The sequence below is a fragment of the Anopheles aquasalis genome, chromosome 2 (genome assembly GCF_943734665.1).
Source record: "Anopheles aquasalis chromosome 2, idAnoAquaMG_Q_19, whole genome shotgun sequence".
In the NCBI taxonomy this organism is placed as follows: domain Eukaryota; kingdom Metazoa; phylum Arthropoda; class Insecta; order Diptera; family Culicidae; genus Anopheles; species Anopheles aquasalis.
This window is the reverse complement of record NC_064877.1, coordinates 76,618,147-76,639,445: the sequence shown is the minus strand read 5'-3', so window position 1 is coordinate 76,639,445 and position 21,299 is coordinate 76,618,147. Positions and strand designations below refer to the sequence as shown.

Genomic DNA, 21,299 nt, shown 5'->3' with positions numbered 1-21,299 from the left:
CGCACGCCCTGACGTGGTGCTGACATTGGAAGCTGCTGCTGCTGCGCATTGCATTGTGACAGTCGAAGGAGAGGCGCGATCAAACTGATTGATTCTGTTTTCTTCCACCAAACACCCATCGCCCACCAACCAAGACACCAACTGACATCATCAATCGCGACCGATGGCGTTGGATGTTGTTGTCGAATTGTAAATCACTTTTGTGATGTGGTATTTGTGGTAGCTCGCTCGGAGTAGATCGGTGTTTGGTGGATCAGTTCGGATCAGTTCATTTCGAAAATGTCTCACGATGTTACGGCGACCCCCGGACCCTTGTTACGTCTATTGAAATCGAGGAAAAGTGGTTGTCAATTAGCCGCTCTCGAAGCGCTGCGGCGATGCTGCGGCGATGCGTGTTGTCGGCATGTTGTACGGCACCCGTTTGTGGTCCCAAAAGTGGATGACTAGGCCACCGGAGAGTACCGTGGGATAGTTTGGAAGCGACTAGAGCCCTCGAGGCCCCGTTGTGGTGAGGTGTTTTGTTCAACATTGTATCGACCACCGAGAGAGAGAGAGAGCTTCGTCCTCGTCTTCCTCAGCAGCAGACGACCACAGCGAACGCCAATGGAGGTGCTGGATTAGCTGGAAACAAGATCAAAAACAACTTTTCACGGTTCGTCGAACAAACAAACCGAAGCAACGCGGCAGCACCACAGCTACGTGTGTCGTGTTTGGCCTGGTGCTGCGACTACCGTCGATGCCGATGCTCCCCGGCTTGTTGGCTGCTTCCCTGTGTCATCTATCCGCCTCTCAGACCACCGCCCGAACTGCTGCTGAAGACTGCTGCGATACGGATCTGATCTGCTCTCGGTTGCTGCCTTGGAGCACACGATGCGATGCCCATCGGACGGTTGGCACTCCTGCCAGGCTGCTGCTGGTGGCAACATAGTTCAGGGACACGATTTCAATTAGCTTCTCCCCCTCCCTCTTTCTTCTCTGCTGGGTTGCAACGACAGCCTCCAAAAAATTATGTCCAAACCAAACAATAAAGGACCTCGTTGGCATCGTCGTCGACGTGCCATTTGCAGCCACCGCGTACAGTGCGGTCGCGCACGTACTCGCACTGGTGGCCTATTGTTTTCCCGGGGGGAGGGCGCATAAAACCCTTTTTCGGTCAACATATTTTTCCTCAACCCCTGGAAAGAGAGATAGAGGAGTAAGCCTTCGAAGACAGCCAAAAACGATCTAATAAGTCCGAAGCGATAGGTCCGAAAGTTCTCTCTCTCTCCCTCGCTAGAAGTCGAAGATGAAATTTATGATTTGCACTGTAGCTAAGGGGACTGTAGAGCCACCGAAAAGGGGGCCCAAAGTTGTGACAACAACAGAGAAGCTTAAGAGGGAGCATCAGTGAGGTTCGAGGTTCGAGCGCGCAATACACAATACCCGGCCCGGGGACCTCGAGTCCACAACACTCTCACTCACGCCACCGCCTATTGTGCTTTCGACGACGACGACGACGACGACGACAACGGTGGAGTAGTAGGCCATTCAAATTCTCTCGATCACGACACACTCTCCTCGCGTAGAGTGGTTTGGTCCTGCAATGGCTACAATCACGCCTGTGAAGTGAAGGGATGGGTGCTTGGTTCGCACGATAAGACGAGGGAAAGAGAGAGAGGGAGAGAGAGTGAACGTGGGGTGACGAAGATGATTATTATTTTTGCATTCCCAGGGCCACCATCACCAGCGCTGATCACCGTACGTACGACGAGAGCAGTCTAGTAGTAGGCCGTTGCTGTCGCTGGTCCCGGAATGCTCGAGCTCTCGAAGCTGTGGCTTTTGTTTGCCGTGCGGCCTGAGTTATGGCCCCTTGGGTCAGAGACAGCGAGCGCGTCTTAGATGGATCTGCATCTGGCCAAAAATCCATCCCAGGAGCCCCACCGGGGGGGTAGAGCGCACCAAATATGGATGGCACGCTCTCTCCCTCTCGAGGGTTCAAAGCGATCCCTCGCCACGAAAATAAAAAAAATGGCGAAAAAAAGAAATTGGCCAAAGGTGCCCAAAGTGGAATGGCAAGCGAATGGGGGACCTTCGCGACCGGGAGACGGCCAGCAACGCGAGCGACCCTTAATCAGATGCCCAAAAGCCTCTCGTCTCCGGGTACGGGTCCGCTCCGGACCGATCGCAGATCGTTGCGATTGCATTGTGTATGCGTGTGGCGAGGGTGGCTGGAATGGGGGTGGGGTGGCTGTTTTCCGGTGGCCACCACTTTCTTGGTGGTGGTGGCGGCGAGGGCGCGCACACAATAAATTATTGATTGGCTTTCTACTGATATTTTTCGCCTTGGATTCGATTTCGGTTCCCCTCGCTGGAGCGAGCGGCGGCTGGATGCGCTCGTCATCGTCACGACGGCGATGGCGACGACGCTGGACACTCGCCGGCCAATATCCGTGGCCATTGGTTGGTTTGTGTTTTCGTTTTGAGCGTCTCCGCGTCCACGGTGATGATGTATGGTTGACCAATGGAGCGAACGTGGCACTCTGCACTCCATCATCCTGAACTCTGAAGGGGATGAATAAGGAAATCTAGACCAGAGCACTCCACTAGACTCCTAACGGTGTGGGGGGGAAGAGAGGACTTTGACCAGATTCGATCCTGCTGATAGCGATCTTTCGATTCCCGATTCGCCGCCATCGTCGTCGCGGCACTAACGATATCGGAGCAAAGGCCCTCTCTCTCTCTTCCTCGATTCCCGATGGACCATTGCCGTGAAGGTTATCATTGAGCCTCGAGCACCACGCCACACAAAACGCGCATAAATGTGGCTAAGTGGGTGATTGCAAATGGGCCTGGCACGGTCCGCGTTGGCCCTGGCCCTGGTCTCGGTGAATGATAATAATACAAAAGGGAAACAGATAGCAGCGGGCAAAGCCCGGGCTGGCCAGCTTTCACGGTATGGTGGTGGCCCTTCCACCAGCTTCTCTCCCGGATTTTGATCGATGTCCGGCCGGTCAGATTGGTTCGATTGCCGTCGCCGCCGTCTTGGACGACGAAAATTGATCCTTCGAGCGGCTGCGAAGGGAGCGGCTGGTGTTTCTTACCAGCGAACGAACGATTTCCTTTCGGAAATCCGATATATAGGGCAGCGTGCGCCCTGCTCTTGGTCTGGTCCGGTCAAAAGCGGCGACCAGTGGTCCCAGAGGCCCTCCCAAACCCCCCAAACCCAAGACTTGGATCGCCATCGCTATCGCCATTGATTGGAAAGCGTTTAGATGAAATCAAATTTCGTTGACGTTGTTGGCTGTTGGCCATCGGTTGTCCATTTACTTCCTTCTTCGATTACTTCCCGTTTTATTGGGCCGCTCGTTTGGGGTGGTTTTTGTGGGGGTGGTGGTGTCCGAAAACAAGGGGTTGGTGAAAGTGATTTTGATGGACCAGTCGGCAAGCGAGGGAGCGCACCAAGAACATTCTTCTTATGGGTGATGTCCCTTTGTTTCCTGGACAGCAAGGGGGTTGGTGGGGGATAATCGATGATTCATGCGATCACCCACACACCCACAGACACATGTGTGTGATCCCATAAAGCGCGCATCTCACTCGCCCTGCTCGTTGGCGTGTTCCATTTTAGAACTTGAACTTCACCTTCGGCCTCCTTTTTAGCTCCAAAGCGGCTCCAAAAGGGCGCCCATAGATGGGGCTGAACAGAGCAAACGCTAACCACTCGGACCACCACCATCATCATCATCCACAAACAACCATTTATCTGGGTTCTTGGGCCGCCGCTGGCCCCCGAAGACTTCATAAATAGACCGGCGATGTGATTCATGGCAATCTTTTGTTAGCAGAGAGCAGGAGGAGGCCTCCTCTCGGTCTCGGTCTCTCTAGGTCTCTCGAGTGTTTGGTTTATTACTTCATCCTCCCTTGGCCCTCCTCCCGCTCCGAACCTTCTCTATTCGATATGGCCCATAGATCAAAAGCATAACAACATCACGAATGCGTTTTTGCCTCGTTGTTCCCCTTGTGCGGCTTATTTATTATTATCATTGGCAACTCAGGCGGGGGGGGGGGGGGGGGGGGCACACAGGGGGGATAGAAGCTCCACTCCAGAACGAACCAAGGAACCAGATCGTGAATGTCCAAAAAGAAAAAAAGAAAAACGAGGGCGAAGAGACCGCGAAAGTGTTGGCGGCGAGCGCGATCGTTGGATGGAAATCGATGTTGATTTGTGAATCGTGGAAATGAGCTCGAAAGAAAAGCAACAGGAAAGGGGGTGGAAGTGGTGAGAGGGGATTGCTTGTTGGCACTCCCCCTCCCCTTCCACCCCCTGATTCTTGTTGAATCATTCTTAACGCGGTGGGATTGATTGGCCGCACCACATTCCTCTCTCGAGAGAGAGATACTCTATTCCTTTTGATGTATTGCAGAGCAATGAGACCTCCGTTAGGGTCCCGCTTTTTTTTTTGGGGGTTCCATCGAAGAGAAGAAGAACCCTCTCACCTGAGCTGCGCCATTATTGTTATTATTGTTGTGTATTTCTTTTTTTTTATCTCCATCTTTGCGCTCAGTGCGATCGGCAATTGATCCGCATTCACTGACTGAATGCTGCGGACCCCCAAAAAGCGTCAACTCATCCCGCGCGGTGTGTGATGTCTGTTCGTGATTTGGAGCGTGGCCACTTTTTCTGCTTCTTCTTCTTCTTCCTTCGCTCTGTCTCTCAAGCACGCGGCTAAAGATAATATTTATTCATTCCGATCTCGTTTTCGATCGTTTGGTCTGGCTGGTTGGCTGATCCTGACGGGAAAACGGACAAAATGAGCGATGACGTGGCCACTCGCCGGTTCGGATGTGATCGTTTTTCTGCATTTTTTCGTCCCAAAGGAAGAGGAGAGGCAGGGAAGCTGTTATTGTAGAGCGCGTGACGCGTAGATCAACATTCAACAGCTCGGACCAGAGATGCACGATCGAGTTCGTGATTGTCGTCACGTCACCGATCACGCAGGATCGCTAGATAGTGATCGTCGCCCCTCCCGAGAGGAGGGTTGTGGCTATTTATTTTCATTATTTTGTTTGTGGCACTCGCGAGACCCTTTTTTTGGATGGGGAAGGGAGATCGTCAATTCCCTATTTGCTACAATCAAACTCATTTAATTTATCCGCATTATTCCGTGCAGCTCTCGATCATCCTCTGGGAGGTGAATGAGAATGGGTGTGTTGTGTGTTCTATTAGCCTTGTTACTGTTGTTGTCGTTTTGGGGCAATGTCGTGAGTTGCGTCCCTCATTGCGTCGCACGTTGAAATTGAAATCCCCAAACCTCTCCGTCTCTCCGTCTCATCGTGTTCAATTTAAATATTCGTTTCCTTTTTTGTGGCTGGAACTAGAGCGCTTTGTGAAAGCGTCCGGGACGGACCATCCGGATCACCTGGAATTGTTGTGTCCCGAGAAAATACCTTTGAGATCGCGCGATGATGATCGCCGCCGCCGCCGTACTGTGCCTTTGTACTGGCCAGCATTTCTATGTCGATCGATCCCCGGGCGCACCGGGAATTGGTTCGTTACGGAGATCGAACTCCCATTTGTGGATCGCGATCGATGATCATCATCAGGGGTACCTTAAGCTCCAGCTGGGGCAGATTCTGGCTTCTCTCTTTTTCTAATGCATATCCTTCAGCATTAGAGATCGAGAACCCTTTTCCTATTGTTTGTTCTCACCCTTCTTTTTTATTTTTATTTTTTTTTTTGGTTTGAGGATTCCATTCTCGATCGCTGAAAAGAACGGAAACATCATCTTCAGTCCCTCCGTCTCCTCCTCAGTGCAGTGTGTCGATGAGTGCATCTCTCGCACTTGCTCTCTCTCTCTCCCTTCCTTTTGGAGTTCGATTTCGAGTTTCGGGGCGAATGTTTATTATTTCTAAAAAGCAACTCGAAGATGACGATGGCGGCGACGGCGATGATGATGATGATGATGATGATGATTGTTGAAAGCCCTACTCTCCGCGGGCTGCGATCGAGCGAGCTGGTGAGCATCACCGTCCGTCCAGCATTCCAACAGACCCAATGAACCGATCCGATCGATCGGAACGAACCACGACGAACCCGTGCCGGCCGGGTGCGATCGCGATTCATTTGCGTGGAATTTGGAACGATCGGTCGGCCGACTACACGCGGGACTACGCGGGGAAAAAATGATGTTTATGATCGAAAGCGATCAACCGGGAGACCTCTGTGCGGGCCTCGCGTCTCTCGTTCTCTCTCTCCCTGTGCGAGAGTGATAAAAAGGAACAAAAAGGAAGTGATTGGATTGGAAGATGACAGGACAGGAGAAGGAGAACGCGCAGACGACAACCACGCGGGGCGACGACGACGACGACGACGAAGAAGAAGGCTCAAAACGATCATCATAAAAAAGGTGTTGTGCGCGAGCCGTCGCTGCTGCTGCTGCTGATGCTGCTCCACCGTGTGCCTTGTCCGACTTGGCCTCTTGGGACCTTGGATGGACGCTAACTAATACACCGAAAATTTGTCGTGATCAGCGCGAGCGAACGAACGAACGAACGGACGGGCGGACGAGTGGACGATCGAGCTGGATCATGGTCAGCAAGTCAAGCCAAGCCCAGAAAGCGGCGGTGAACGGGGTCAGATGCGCGGAGGATGCTGTTAATCCAAACGAGCCATCATAAATAATGAAATTTATTACGATGATCCGCTCGTTGCGCTCTCGCTCGAGATGCCGCGCTTCGGGATCGGGCCAGAAAGGCGTTGAAGAGAAGATTCAGCCAAAGGGGAGAGAACAGGGAGGGTGAGGCCAGTCAGGGCTGGTCGGAGCGCCAGAAAGGCAACTTATCAAATGGGACCAGACCGCCCCGCCACAGAACCCGCAGATCCCGCAGAAGATGAGAAGGAGAAACAAGATGAAGTGGAGACAGGGAGAGAGAGAGACGTACGCGGGGAGTTAACGGAATACGCGCGCCCTGGTCCCGCCGTGCCCGGTGTGTTTGGTTGCGTGTGAAGTCGTCGTGGCGTCGCGGGCTTCATCGACAGAATTTGGATAAAAAATGGATGCTGGCACTCTCGCACTGGACGCGAGCTTGTTACGCGAGTGGCACTTAACAGCACCACGGCTAAGCGCAGAAGGAGGAAGAGGAGAATGGAGATCTCTTCTGCTCTCGTTGGTCAAGTGGGGGACAGATCGCCAAATGGAGTGGGGAGCAGGAGGAGGTACTTCAAGGGAAATTGTCATACTAGAGATATGGTGATCTTTACGGTTCATGTTTCAAGTCTATTTGCTACTTTATTGGTTGGAGAAGCTGTAGTGGGACTTTACTGTCCATCAGATGAGGCAGATCATGGGACCACTCTACAAAACGCTGTGTTGTAGACTATCCATTACAGTAATTTAGTTTGAAGATTTGTAGTACTTGGCGCTCTCAAGATCAATCTCTGTTAAATGCAAGTGGTTTCATCGTTTAGGTCTGACATATCTGAGCATCACAGATATAATCCATCGAAGATCTTGTAGATTACGTCATAAATTGTATCTCATACATTCCTTTTGATTATTCTACTTTGAAGAAACATGTTAAAGCCATGATGCATAAAGGATCATCTAGGAAAGTAACATGTGATACATCTTTTATATTCAATGGTTATATAACTAAGTCTGACTTTCCTCTTAACATTCTTACATTCCGTTACGATCACTTTGAGTGTCAGATCTAATGCTACAGCATTGATTATATGTAATCTATTAGAGACAAGATGATCTAAATATCTTGACTTAACTTCTTGGACCATAATTGGTCTGAATATTTCTTCTAATAGAGACTCCTTGACAATTAAGGATATTGAATAAAAGACAGAATAATAGAATTCTTACTAGCGCTATTATACGAAAAAAGGACCCAAGATCACTTTCATAATGTTCATTCTACCTCTCAAATTACTGCTTGATGTCCTTTTAACCATCTACACCAGTATGACGGAGTTTTAAACTCACAGTATTACAAGCCACTATCCTGACAGTATCATCAATTGCGTCCGATAATTTACCTGACCTCATAATGGACTGTTCTTCGCCTCAAAAAGACTTCCAAAACGAGTCTACCACTCGTCTCTCCCTTATAATTAACGGTTTAATGAGAATATTCAAAGCAATTGAAATGTTTCGAGACGGATGGAATATTCTAACACACCACCACCGGGTTGGACCCCCTTTGGCTCCTGGGGCGGATGTTGTAAAGACGAAAAGCATAAAATCCATCCCGTTCACCAGCTTACGGTCCCATCCACCAACCATCGGCTTTGTTAGTGTCGAACCTAGCGGCGAACCCCTGGCTGCCATCAGCAAGGGTCTCACGACTTTGGCATAGACCCCAGGCTTTGGGCCTCACGCGCCCAGTTTCTAACGAAATAATTTCAGCAAAAGAAAGACGACCGGCCAACCGTCGAACATACACAAGCGCACACCGAAACGTTCGCTCCTTCTGTGTCGGGTGGGCGGAAGATGAGGCCGAACCACCAAACGCCTCCGCGTGCCAACCGGGGGCGGCTCAGCCTGCCAGCCAACCAACCAAACCGCTCACCATCCTCCCACTCACACAGGGGGCCCGGTTTTGGGGAACAAATTGATAATTATCTCGTCAAGGTATGTGTCAAAATTATCGACATTTCCTTCGGTTTCGGCTTCGGCCGGGGGGGGTGGGGGGTGCGAGATGCCAAGATGCTGGAGCTCTGGTGCTCCGGAGGTGATGGTGCTGGTCAGCACGACGATGGAACGGACCGACGGTCAAGAAACCAAACTAGCCGATCACGATTCTCCCAGATTCGGGATCAGGCCCCGGTCCCGGGGTGTGTGTTGTGTCCGCCGCAAAATCTTGCTGGCCGCAGGGTGGCCACGGTGTAGCCATAGTTCCATATTTGGATCGCGCTCCGCTCTGCTCAGTCCACGCTCCGTCCACGCTCCGTCCACGCTCCGTTTGTTTGAGAAGCTTTCTCTTGCCTCCACCGTCTCTCTCTCTCTCTGTCTCGCCGTGGGGTGTGATGCTGGGACAACACCGGGATTTCACTAAACGGATTAACGAGCTTCAAACGACGAGCGCCGGCATGGTGGGCTGGGCTGCAGCTGGAGGAGAAGTCGAGCGACCGGGCGATCGAGAGAGATCGAATTTCCAACACGTCTTTAAGCTCCGGAACACGACGGCGGAAGGAGCGCGAAGGAAGCGGTGCCACGGAACGCCGCCAAGAAACGGGAATACATTCACAACTCGTCAACCTGCCGCCGGTCTCCTCTGGTATCTGGTATCCGGCACCGCACAGCACATTCCTGGACCACGGTTCTTGTACTTTAGTCGCGTGAAGCGGAATTTTTGGCCGATCGATTGGTGCTGCGCCGCTGCGGTCGATCGAGACACAATACTCAAAACAATATTTGGCGCAAGCTGTCCTTGCGCTCTCGCAGGCTCGAAGCAGATACAGTTCATCTGGAACCTAGAACAGAACAGAGAGACAAAAAGAGAGAGAGAGAGAGAGAGAGAGAGAGAGAGAGAGAGAGAGAGAACGAAACTGATCCACCTCCTTCTGCGCCACAGACGCACCTAAGACGTGGCCTAATTAGGCTCCACGAAGCCTCGCCTCGAATCGAAATGGAGTCTTCTCGTTCTCCTTTTCATTCCTTCAACTCGACCGCTTTTTTTTTCCTTTCCTTCCCGCCGTCGTCGACGACGACGAAAGGCTTATTAATGATAATTTTATGCTCACGAAGCGGCAGTTCCGCTGCGAGTGTTTCTATTAATTTGCGTCTAATTTAACAGCTTGTTTAACATATTAATTTCGGTGTCTATTTACGCCAGGGGCCACGCCAGGACCACGCCAGGCCACAGTAACACATTCCACAACAGCGATGCGTTGCTAGTGATCGTGATCGTGATCGAGGCGAGAGCTAGTGATGATGATGATGCCACCAAAAAGGGCGACTTTATGAGACTGAGAGTGTGTCTGGTGGTGGTGATGTGTGCTCGCGTATGTAGCACATGATCCCGTAGAAATCTCCTACGGAGAGAGAGAGAGAGAGAGAGAGAGAGAGAGAGAGAGAGAGAGAGAGAGAGAGAGAGCGAGCCCCACTGCTGAGGGGATCTATCTTCATTTTATGACCTTGCTGCTGGAGCCGGTTCACGGCGTGAGGTGGCCGCTGCTGCTGCTGCTGCAGCAACCCCCACCGAGTGAAGAAAAAACACCCCGGACACACACCTTTCAACACCGATTTAGTGGCCGATTTGACATGTGTTTTCTATCCGTTTTATCACCGGGAACCGGGGATGCCTTAGTTTCTCGCTGCGCCACTTGTTGCTCCTTCTTGCTCCTCCATTTGGGGGGGTCCATGGAGATGCGCGCTCGCGCTCAATCTCTCCTTGACACGACACCACCAATCGTACAAGGCGCACTTAAGCGTCGAACGAACCTCGAGCCTGCTGCTGCTGACCGGGACTTAAAAGCACCTTATCGTGGCTCAGGCCGCGCGGAGAAAGAGAGAGCAAGAGGGGCCACTAACGACGGTGATGACGACGACTCGGAACGACGACAATCGCGGACGCGGGCGCGCGCCCTGGCGAAGGATAAAAAATTATGATCGTTTTTACGCCACGCTTATGGCTTAATTGTGGTTCCAATTTTGTTATTTAATTTTTTCCCAATCCCCTCCCCCTCCTTGGCCGCTGCTTTGGGGCACATGTCAGCGAGCCACACATACACGCATCACAAGCATACCACGAGTCCACGCCAGCAGGTCATTAGGCGCGCGCACGAGAGAAACCTGAAAAGCTGCCGGAGGTTTGAGGTTTCATGTGGGTGTCATACACACGGGCCAGGGCCAGGGCCTCGAGGTTGGAATCGTCGGGGGTTTGATGTTTTAATTAAAGAAAAATGCGCGTTCTGCTGCTGCTACGCCTCCAGGCATCAACCTCGGCACACGGTGGCGTGGAGGAAGAGATGAGGTCCAGAAGGAAGGTGCTGTGTGCCGTGTGCCGAAGACGGTCGCCTCCTTCTTTGCCTTCCTTTTTTTTCAAAGGCTTTACACAAACGGTAATGTTGCGGCCACGAACTGCTGCTGCTGCTGATGGCGCGCTTGACGAAGTAACTGAATCCTCCTCCATCGACGCTCACACGCCCTCTAGCGCACGCTGATTGATGTTTCAAATTGCCGATACAAAACGACGCGGACGATCGCGTCGATCCCCTGTGTGATGTTCCTCGGTGAATAAGAAGGGGTCGTAAGGTTGTTTTGGAATTTTAATTCTTTTCCTTTTTCACCGGGCGCGCACACTCACTCGCTCCATTCCGTCGAAATCCGTGCCACACAATGGCAAGAAGCTAGACAGAGCCTAGAGACCTTGGAGTGGGCAGCAGCGGCAGCGGGAGCAGCAGCGGAGCAAGAGCGTCCACAAATCAGCAGCACATAATTGCTGGCCATTTGTCAATCTTCAAAGCGATAGAAAAGCGAGATCCCCGCTCGTTCGTTCGTTCGTTCGTTCGTGATCGCATCCATTTTTCAAACCGCCCGAGAATTGGAGAACGATTTGTCAGGAGGTGGCTTTTTGGCGGCTAGCAAAGGGGTGCGATGGCCGGCAGACATCATCTTTGCATAATCCTCTCCCGGCCAGAGATGCGCCTTCACACTCCATAAAGAGACACAACGCGCGGCCAAACGCGTAACGAAACACGACGACGACGACGACGACGAAAAAACACGAATCCGAATGTCAAACACAAAAGACAAATTCTTTTCAACCTTTTTGGGGGGGGGGGGGCGAGGACGAGGGTGTGATGCGCCCCCATTCCCACGGTGGCCCAACCCCTGAAGGACGACGTTGTCAGTGAGCGAGTCCATCCGAGCGCGTGGTGGTAACTGCAACTCAAATCATCATCTCGCGATCATCACCGCAGAAAGTGGTGTCCAGCGGTCCGGTTCCTTAAGGGGCCCTCTAACGAGCTTTGAGTGATAGGTCTAGCAGATGGCCAGAGCGGGGCCATTTCGCATTAGTCCAGGTGATGATCCTCGATCGCTGATGAATTTAGTTATCAATATGGGAATTTTCGGAACAGGAGCAGGTATCGGCTAGGAAGAGGAGCTGCAGATGATCCTCGGCCGATTGCCAATTAAAAGCCATTAATCAGACACCCTTGTCGGTCACTAATCTATTCCTTTTGCCTTCATTGTGTGAAAAGTTTTATCGGGAGCGCATTTTTCGAGATAAACAGAACCACTGGAAGCGTGAAATGTGAAGCGTCGTCGCGTGTGTCGACTCTCTGTGTGCCTTTCAGCTTAAAGTGAACGAGGATAAAAACTTCAACCCTCAACCTCGCCCCCCAAAAAAAAGGGTGGGAAATTGATGCCACTCAAGGTGCGCATCCCCCTGGAAAAAAGGGTTGATATGCTTTTCTCCGCATTACGCCGCTCCAATAATCCTAAATCCTCGCTCTAATGGGAGCTCGTCGATATTTCAGTTAAAAAAAAAAGTTGCCGCCCTTTGACATCATCCCCAAAAACATTCCCCAAAAGCGACGGCAAGGCGCACTCGGATGATGGTGCAATACTCCCAACAGCCTAATCCGGTTCCGCGTTGACAGAATCAATTAAAAGATAAGTTTAGTTGCTCAGGATCGGTTACTACGCCACGAGGCAGCATGGTGGAAGCAGATGGACCCCGAGGGGGGGGTGGTGTTGGTGGTATGGGGTTGAAAACTCAAACAGGAAAAAGGCACGAGGAAAAACCCACAGAACGTTGCTCCCGCGGCCATAGCCGGGTGACTGAGATGGCTGACACCCTTCAACCCCGAAATCCTCACACCCTCTCTCCCCCTTTTTGGCGTAACGTAAACACATGGGGCCCATCGGCACGCAGCCATCGTCAGGGAAAGTTCTCGCTTTCGGGAGTCGGATCGGTCTCGTGAAAATTGGAAAACCTTTTCCTAATAAAGCCATCAATGCCACTTTTCCGGCCCTCGTGGTGGGAGGGGGAGGATGAGAAAATCAACCTTCACTGACGTACCCTTATCCCTGAAAACGCACATACACTCGCACGCACTCACACTCGCTTGCTCAGTTGACAGATCCCTTGGAAAAGGAAAAAAAGGACCCGTTCCCGCCTGACAACGGGTGTGAAAAAGGGAAAATGCGACGGGAAAGCGGACATGAAGTTGTAAAGCGTAAAGCTAATCAGAGTACGTCAGCATCACGCACACACCGAAGCAACAGCAGCACAACGAGCATCCTCAAGGCAAAGGTTGCTGTGTGTTGTTTGCTGCGTGCCCCTGCCTGGAGAGTGACAGCCTGGAGACACTTCTGGCGGCAGCCATTAGCGATTAGTGTGGCCGGTGCCGGTCGGTCGGTGCTCCTCCTTTACACGGGATCACCTTTTCTGGCACCCCCGGTCCCTTCCCGACACGTTACGGAAGCAAAAAATGATTATGGTTGGCCTTGGAAAAACAATTTTCCGGACGGAAACGGACGCCGGATGTCGGAAAAAAAAACCGTGCCATGCCACAAATTCACCGTCACCGTCGTCGTCCCGACCAGATTAGATTGTATGTTGCACGCTAGGGCTGATTAGGGCACACTAAGTGATCCCTGAAAGGGGGTGGTGGGTGTAATTTTTAAATTAAGCAAGAAAAAATCGCTTACCTTTCGCGGGGATCTCGCTGGGATCCCACAGCAGCTGGTGGTCAAATTAAAAGAATTTGCCCTTTTTCACGGACACGGACTGACCACCCCACTCGGCACACTCAACAACAGCAACAGCAAATCAGCAATAATGTTCCGGGATTTTTTTCTGTTTTCAATTCGATTCCCATCACAACGCAACACTGTGGGTGTGGCCGCCTGGTTTAAGCGGCTCAACCTTCAAATGCCTTCCAGCTAGAGAGTCCTATCCCGCGGCACGGCGGCCTCACGGAATCGGATCAGAGATTTGCAGATTCGAGGCGATTTTGGCGTGTGGCGGAATTTAGTTACGGGAAGGAGGAGAAGGTGCGCGCTACGCGAGATTTCTATCCGATTTTCGAGGCCCAGGCTCTAGCAAACACGTATCCAACGAAGGATGCGTTGTGGGGTTGATGGGTGGCATGGGAGGCAGTCTAAACAATTCCTCGAAAATCCTGCCCGAAAATCCTGCCTGCCCTTGTACGTGCGCTTGTGAGAGAATGATGTGAGTGCGAGAGAAGCAGGACACAATGATGGGGATGATGTTGATGATGATGATGATGATGATGATGATGATGCGGATGATGGTAAGAGCGCCACCATCAGCACGGTCTAAGGGCGCGAAGGATATTGCCTTTATTTGATATGGTAATTGAAAATAATGGATAATGTGATAGTCCATGACTCTCTCTCTACTCTCTCGGTCTCTCTGTCTCTCTCTTTATCTCTCTTACCTATATCTCACTTGGTCCATCACTGGTCTATGCGGAACAACATGCAGAGCAACTCTCGCAGCTCGATTATTAAACGGAGCACGATCTTCGAGGCCAGCAGGCAACGTGTACACATGTAGATGTGGGGTGTGAGCTCCACATACTTTGTACCTCCCACCACCGCCTCCTCGCTCTCTCTCTCTCTATCACTCGTCCTCTACTATGGACACACATCAACGGGCTATCAATTTCATCATCCGCCCCAAACCTTCCTCATCCGGCATCCATCCTGTTCCCGGACGCGAGTGCAAGCTCTCTGGCGAGTTTGGCAGACAAATGGACCACTTCTGACGGCCTGTCCCTTCCTCAACCACCACCTACGGCGGGTATAAATAGTTTCGTCCACTTTAACCTCACTTTTGGGGCCCTTTTCCGGCTTCGTGGACTGACGAGAGGGCAGAGACGCGTCGCGACTGTGTACGCGCGCGCTCGTTGGCCAGTCTAGCGCATGTTTGCCCCCCCCCCCCTCGGGCTATGCTTATCAAGATATGATGATTGTATAATAAGATATTGTCCGCCTCGCTGCTCACGTAAACGGTACCGTGGGATTCTGTGCTACCAGCTGCAGAGATGGAGAGCCAACCGGTTCAGACAGCCAGTTCTAGCTTCTAGAGAGAGAGGTCACGGCCGCGTATGCACCTCGACGAGAGGCCACTGGACTGGAGAAGTGTACGAACACATTGTTCTAATCGGAATGATATACCACCCGCTCCTCCCTCCTGGGGGTCATGAGATTGAAGCAAACATCATCTCCCCGGAGCAACGTATTTGCAATGCATTTGATTAAACTATTTGTTCGAGCCGGGCCGGGCCCGAAAATCCAAATCCAGTGCACCACCACGAAATCCACCAAAAACTGTTAAATGTTTAATCGGCGCCACACAGGAAGAGGACACTTTTCGTTCCATCTCCAGCGACATGTAAAGTGCATCATGTCGGCGAGCCGTTCGGTGGCTTCGAATGCGCTTTCATCTCTAATTCCATTTCATAATTAATCCGCCCTGTGTCCACTAATTACGCGAACACGCGAAGGACGCCATTTCTAATGTGGTTCGCGGTGTACTCAGTGCTCACACTCAAATACTATCAATTGTAAATGCCGCCATCGTTCCGTGGGTCCGATAGAGCGAAAGATGAGTTTTCCCGGGGTTCTCTCGGACTGGGACTGGGTCCATCGCTTTTCCATCACTTTGCGTGTGTTGGCGTGTGCCAACGTGATTATCATATCTCGCCCCCTTTGCCAGAACACTTCTCCACCCCATGGGGTTGTTACAATGACAAACGTGTGTTACAAATTGTGGACCTTCTTCCCGCTCGGATTCTTCCGGGAACCGGGATTAGTGGCCTCTAACCCCCCAAGCACAAAAAACGTTTGCCCTCTGTACAGCTAGAGGAGCAGCAGCAGCATAGGCCAGCACCATGCTGTGGGGCTGCTAGAGAGCTGTCCAGTGGCACGCTGGCTGCAAAACTACTCGAGATTGAAGGGCGCAGATAAAACAAAGGCAAACATAATCAAATGAAAATCAAATATAATTAAATTGATACGTTTCCGCCCGCCAACGTCCCAGGGCTGTTGGGGTGCTGCACCCTCGAAAAGGGGGGAGGCCCTTTGCACTGGGAAAGAATAATAACGAAAGGCACCAAAAGGCGGCGGGGGCGAAAGTCCTGTCCTGCGTGCGAGCGCACCAGCGGTGGTGGGAAAATTGGTTTGAAGTTTCACTAGATTAGAGACAGAGAGGCAGAGGGAGAGAGAGAGAGAGAGCGCGTTTTAGTTGGACATGCTGGACTAGAAGCGATTACATGCACAGGACGGACGATGTATGCATTCCCGTTATATTCCATTTCCGGTCCGGCAGACCGCTGCTTCACACGCGAATGGTGGCCCCTCGGTTCAAGCGGTAAAGTGCGCGAATATTACAACTGCTGCTGATGGCCTGACCGGGACCACCGGGATTAATGAAGTTACAGAAGAGCGCGATGGTAGAATGCTCTGTTCGCGATTAACTTTCCAACTTTCCACCAGTGGAGCGAGTTTGATGATCCAGCGATGATCAACCATTTGACCATTTTATGCCCAACTTGCAACATAGTTTTATGTGTTCATGTGCCGAGTGATGGCCACTTCTGATCGGCAATTGAAATTGAACGGTTTTGCATCATCGATTCCGCAGTCCGACGAATGGTTTTGTGGTGCTTGCGATGACCTAGTTCTTCCTGTGGGAGGAAAATACAAAAGCGCCTGGCAGAATTAAGTTCAAATTCTCTAATTAAAATTTGTAACTCAAATTAAAATCCCCAGTTAACATGCAGATACAGCGACAGAGAGAGAGAGAGAGAGAGAGAGAGAGAGAGAGAGAGAGAGAGAGAAGAGTGGAATAAATATGATTAAAACACTCCAAACACAACTTTTGTCCCGTGCACTCGCATTTTCTTTCGCTGGAAAATCCACCGCGCGCTTTTTTCTCATCTATTTCTCGGTGAACAAAAGAGAGGACTTTCCGGGGGCGGTCTTGGACACTCGAGTGAATAAAAACAATCGAACACCACACCACCACCACCACAACAAAAGGTCCTACGGGCGTCCCAAATTAATTGCTTTAGCATGCGATTAACGTTGGTGCAAAAGTTCGTGTGGTGTCTTGGTGGTCCGTCGGTGGCCCGGCGGGAAAAAAAGGGGTTGGTGCGAAAATTAGAATCACTGACACGGACGCACCGGATCATCACACGGGGCGACGGCCCCCACCCAAAAGAAGCAAAAGCCCAACACCAAGGAGCGGTGGCCGCGCGGTTGCGGAAATCCATATTTAACTTTCCTCATTGGTCGGTTGGTGGTCCGGATCCGGTTCGGTTGGTGGATTTTCCGAGAAAAGATGTGCGAAAAACTGCCACGAAGGGGAGGGAAAGGTGGCAGGTCTATAATCCTGCCTCCATTCTTCCTGCCACCACCAGCCGCTTCTCTGGTTCCCTTTCGCAGCGCCCTGCGAGGCTAAACTTCTGCTCAAGAGTGATTAGACAATCCAATTTCTTCTTTTCCTGTTGAGAAACCGAACCAACAGCCACGGAGTCGAGGTGTTGGTGTTGGTGGGGACTCCAGGGAGCGTAATAATAATAATAATAATAATAATAAAGCAGCGCAAAAAATACCCAGCAGAGCGTGACCGGTACCGAACGGCCTCGAGGAGAGAAAATTGGAGGAAAATTTCAATCATCCAAAAATCGCCAAATTTATTCACTTCTCGGAGGCGGTGTGGCGGTGGCAGGCGAGGAGTTTGTGGCGATGTTTCTGGAGCGTTACATAAACCCCCCTCGCTCACCAGCTGCTGAGGTAGGCATCACCTTCTATTTCGATCTCTTATCAGAGGGCGAGGGCGCGATTCGCGCTCGGTTGGTGGTGTTGGTTTGGTGGCGAGGATTAATTTATTCCGCAACCAGTGACACACGCGGGCACACGGAGGCAGAACGTGGGCAGATTGGAAGGTTGAAGGCCAGTCTACTCACTGCTGGACCTGAGGACCTGAGGGCTTCTCGATGATGGATTCCCGGGTCAACGATGTCGATGGTTACCGTTGGCCACGCCAGCGATGGAAGGATGAAGCATAATGAAAAGTGCTTTCCCTGGTGCTGCTCTTGATGCTGCTAGTGGTGTTGGTGGTGGTGGTGAGGCAAGATTTAGGAACATAATTAAATTAGGAGCCTCTTCTGCGGGAGTGAAAAAGTCACGGGAAAGGAAGAGAAAGAGACGAGATGCTGCGTCGTAAAAACCAGTTAGGATATCCGCACTTCCTCTTCCACGTTGCTTCCGGTTTTTATGGTTCCTGATCTCCCGCCACCCGGTTCCTGGTTAGTTCTTTCCTTCCTTTAGCGAGCGATCGAGCGTTGGACAAACAGTTTGTGACACAGAAAGGACACCGAGTGCCACTCGTCTAGTGTCATGTGATCCACGAGGCATTCCCGAGTAATGAGCATGAGGATATCATGTTTTCCTTTCGGAAAATTGTCCACAACAGGGCAAGCAAAGAATGCGAAAGATCGAATAAATGGAACGCCCATCAACCAACCAACATCATCATCATCATCATCAGTTAGCCGTCACGATCCTGTCGTAGCCGTTTTTTTGGGCACTCGAAACAGGTCGTGACATAATTCCGTTACGTAGTGTGGCGGTGAAGAAAAAAAAAACAAGAGGGAAAACCCTCGTGAAAAACCCCACGGAGTGAAGGCTACTTCCACGTCAACAGGAGAGCGCACCGCCACCATTCGGTTGCACAAACGACGATGATTATGAGCCGTTGACGACGACGACGACGATGACGTGCTGCCGTGGTGCTGGAGTACCTACGGCTCTGTGAGGTCCAACTCAAGTGAGAGAGGACACTTGAGTTATTATTGCGATTTTTCGGTGGGACGGCCTATCGCCTTCGTGCTCTACATCGAACGAACGAGCATCTTATTGCATCCAACGGTGACTTATGCTAAGCTGAGGGCAGGAGCGCCTCTTCAGCGCGGCCTAACGAGCACGGTGACGATGATGATGATGGGCCAGAAAGCGAGACCAGCAACGAGCTGATTAAATTTTTAAATGTTTAACGCTAAAGTGAAGCCGAAGACGCCGTGGCTGTGGCCGTGGTCCTTCTCTATCCATCCATCGAGCTCTCTTCTGCCCCTCAAGAAGAAGCGATGGCGAGCGATGGCGAGTGGCGGTCCGTTCGTGGTCCGTATCCAAGGAAGCGACGACCCCACGACGGCGACTTGGATGACGACGAAAGTGTCATCATTAAATCGCCAACGGAATAACCACTTTTCGGTAGGCTTCCACCAGTAGTGCCCTTCAGCCCTGTCCCGTGGTGGACATAATTTCATTTACCGCTCCCGCGCCCGCGTTTCCCCTTCTGCTACTTCCCTTCCCTTTCCTCAGGTCAAATACTATCGACACGCGCGGCGCGCAGGTTTTTCACGCCCTTTTCTCGCGAGCTCATTTTCCAATAAGACGACGATGGTGCGCTAGCGAGCCAGCTAGGAACGCGCCGGGGTTTATTTATAAGTGTGAACGGAAATTGAAAACGCCATAATAAATAGTTTGTCGCTTCACTCGCCTCCTCCCTCCTTCCGTTTTTTGCTTCCTCTGGCCCCCTTGGTCGTCCTTTTTGGGGGAAGCAGCGAGCCTAGAGAGCGAGGCGGTGAGACTTCCTGTTCGGGCTGCCAGCTTTCTGGTGTAATAATTTTTTCCCATTTTCATCTCTCTCTCTCTCGTGCGCTCTCTCCATAGCTGTCTCTTCATCATTGCTACTGGCATCACTTAATTTCCTTTTCGCCCTTTACTCTCTCTCTTTTCTCCAGGACTACACGACTCCGTTAATCCTGGCGGCCGCCGGAGGACATACCGCTTGCGTCATCGAGCTGCTGGAGCAGGGTGCCGATCCTAATGCACGCCGAGTGGTAAGTAGAAGCTCGAGGTCCCACGAGGGAGACGTGAAATACAAATTATAATATTCGTTAGCAAACGATTTAACTGCCAAAAGTGTCGGAAGTTTGCCAGCGCCGGCCAACGCTAACGGCCAGCACGCCGTAAAGGATGCGAACACCCTTTGCCTAGAGAGAGGGGTGAGGGTCGAAATAGTAAAAACGGGGGGATGAAAAATGTAATGGAAAATTCCCCATTTTCTCTCCGCGTTGCTTCACTGCTTTTTGTGGACGCCATTTAGCGAATGGTGGAGCGATTGCGTAGGCACATCACGGCACAACGCGCTCCAAAAAAGGAAAAATCATCACGGAAAAAAGTACTCCAACGAAAATGTGTGCTACTCCTAGCATCCTATAGTGGATGGCTAGTTTATGATTTCATGTTGTGGCTCTCCATCCGACTGCACCACTACTTCCAGTGAATTCGGTTGCACCGAAATTGCCGAAAATCGTAATTCCTTTTCGGTGTCGAGGAATGCCGCATGAATTCAATGCCGGTTGGAATGTTTCCATTCCTAGCCATTTTTTTTTTTTTGGAGTGGAATGTTGGCCAACAACACAGTCAAACTGTTTGAACACAGTTTGAACACAGTTTTGTGAAACATGCTCGCTGTTGCTCTCAGCAACAGACGAACTCGAACGCAACTCGCTGCAAATGCTACAATTTTATGGTCATTTTCATGGAAACATATAATAATATGCTAGTGCCACATAAGGGAGGTGCCACCCTGTTAACAAGAAACACATGTAATCCTGCCGGCCTCATTACCTAGAGACACCACACCGACAGGGGTTTCCACCAGATAGTTTTCCGAAATATAGTTCGTTCCCTTTTTGTGCAATCTCCCCTGTAACAAGTTGAGATGCGCTTCGGTGAGGGATGCCACAAACCCTCAACCCCTGGGCGGTCGTCCTGTTGGCGGTCGTCATGGGAAAAATGAATTTTTACTTTGACCCTTCCAATATCACCACCAGCAGAATGATGAGCATGATGAGCATGATGATGATGTTGATGTCGAATGGTGCCCGCGCTATGACGCGTAATCTATCTACTCACTACGAAGGATCCTGGGGATCCGAGGGTGAGGATGATGAAGGAAAATCATTTTTCCACTGCTCTGCAGGGGGGTGTTGTTGTTGTGCCGTTGCCTTGGTGCGAGCGGACACTTAATTGAACTCGTTCTGCATCTGCTCCGTCCATCTAACGACGGACGGAACGACAGGGGACAAGACAATCCAATAGGAAACTATGTATTTATGCTCGCCAATCCCTCTACTATCTCACCTTCGCTTTCTCTCTGTCTCACTCTAGACCGGTACGACAGCTTTATTCTTCGCCGCCCAAGGAGGCTACGTGGACGTCGCTAGGATACTGCTGAAGGCTGGCGCACCGGTC

At 51.2% G+C, this 21,299-nt stretch overlaps 1 protein-coding gene across 2 annotated transcripts in view; it reads left to right on the top strand.

Annotated features, from left to right (window-relative positions):
* Positions 1-21,299, top strand: part of LOC126572036 (ankyrin repeat domain-containing protein 29) — a 182,685-nt gene that overhangs the window by 152,965 nt on the left and 8,421 nt on the right. For both annotated transcript variants that reach the window (XM_050231055.1, XM_050231056.1), the window contains 2 exons: positions 19,781-19,879; positions 21,216-21,299. The exon at positions 21,216-21,299 is cut by the window's right edge and continues 15 nt beyond it. In XM_050231055.1, the coding sequence (XP_050087012.1) occupies positions 19,781-19,879; positions 21,216-21,299 (183 nt within the window). The remainder of the gene's footprint in view (positions 1-19,780; positions 19,880-21,215) is intronic.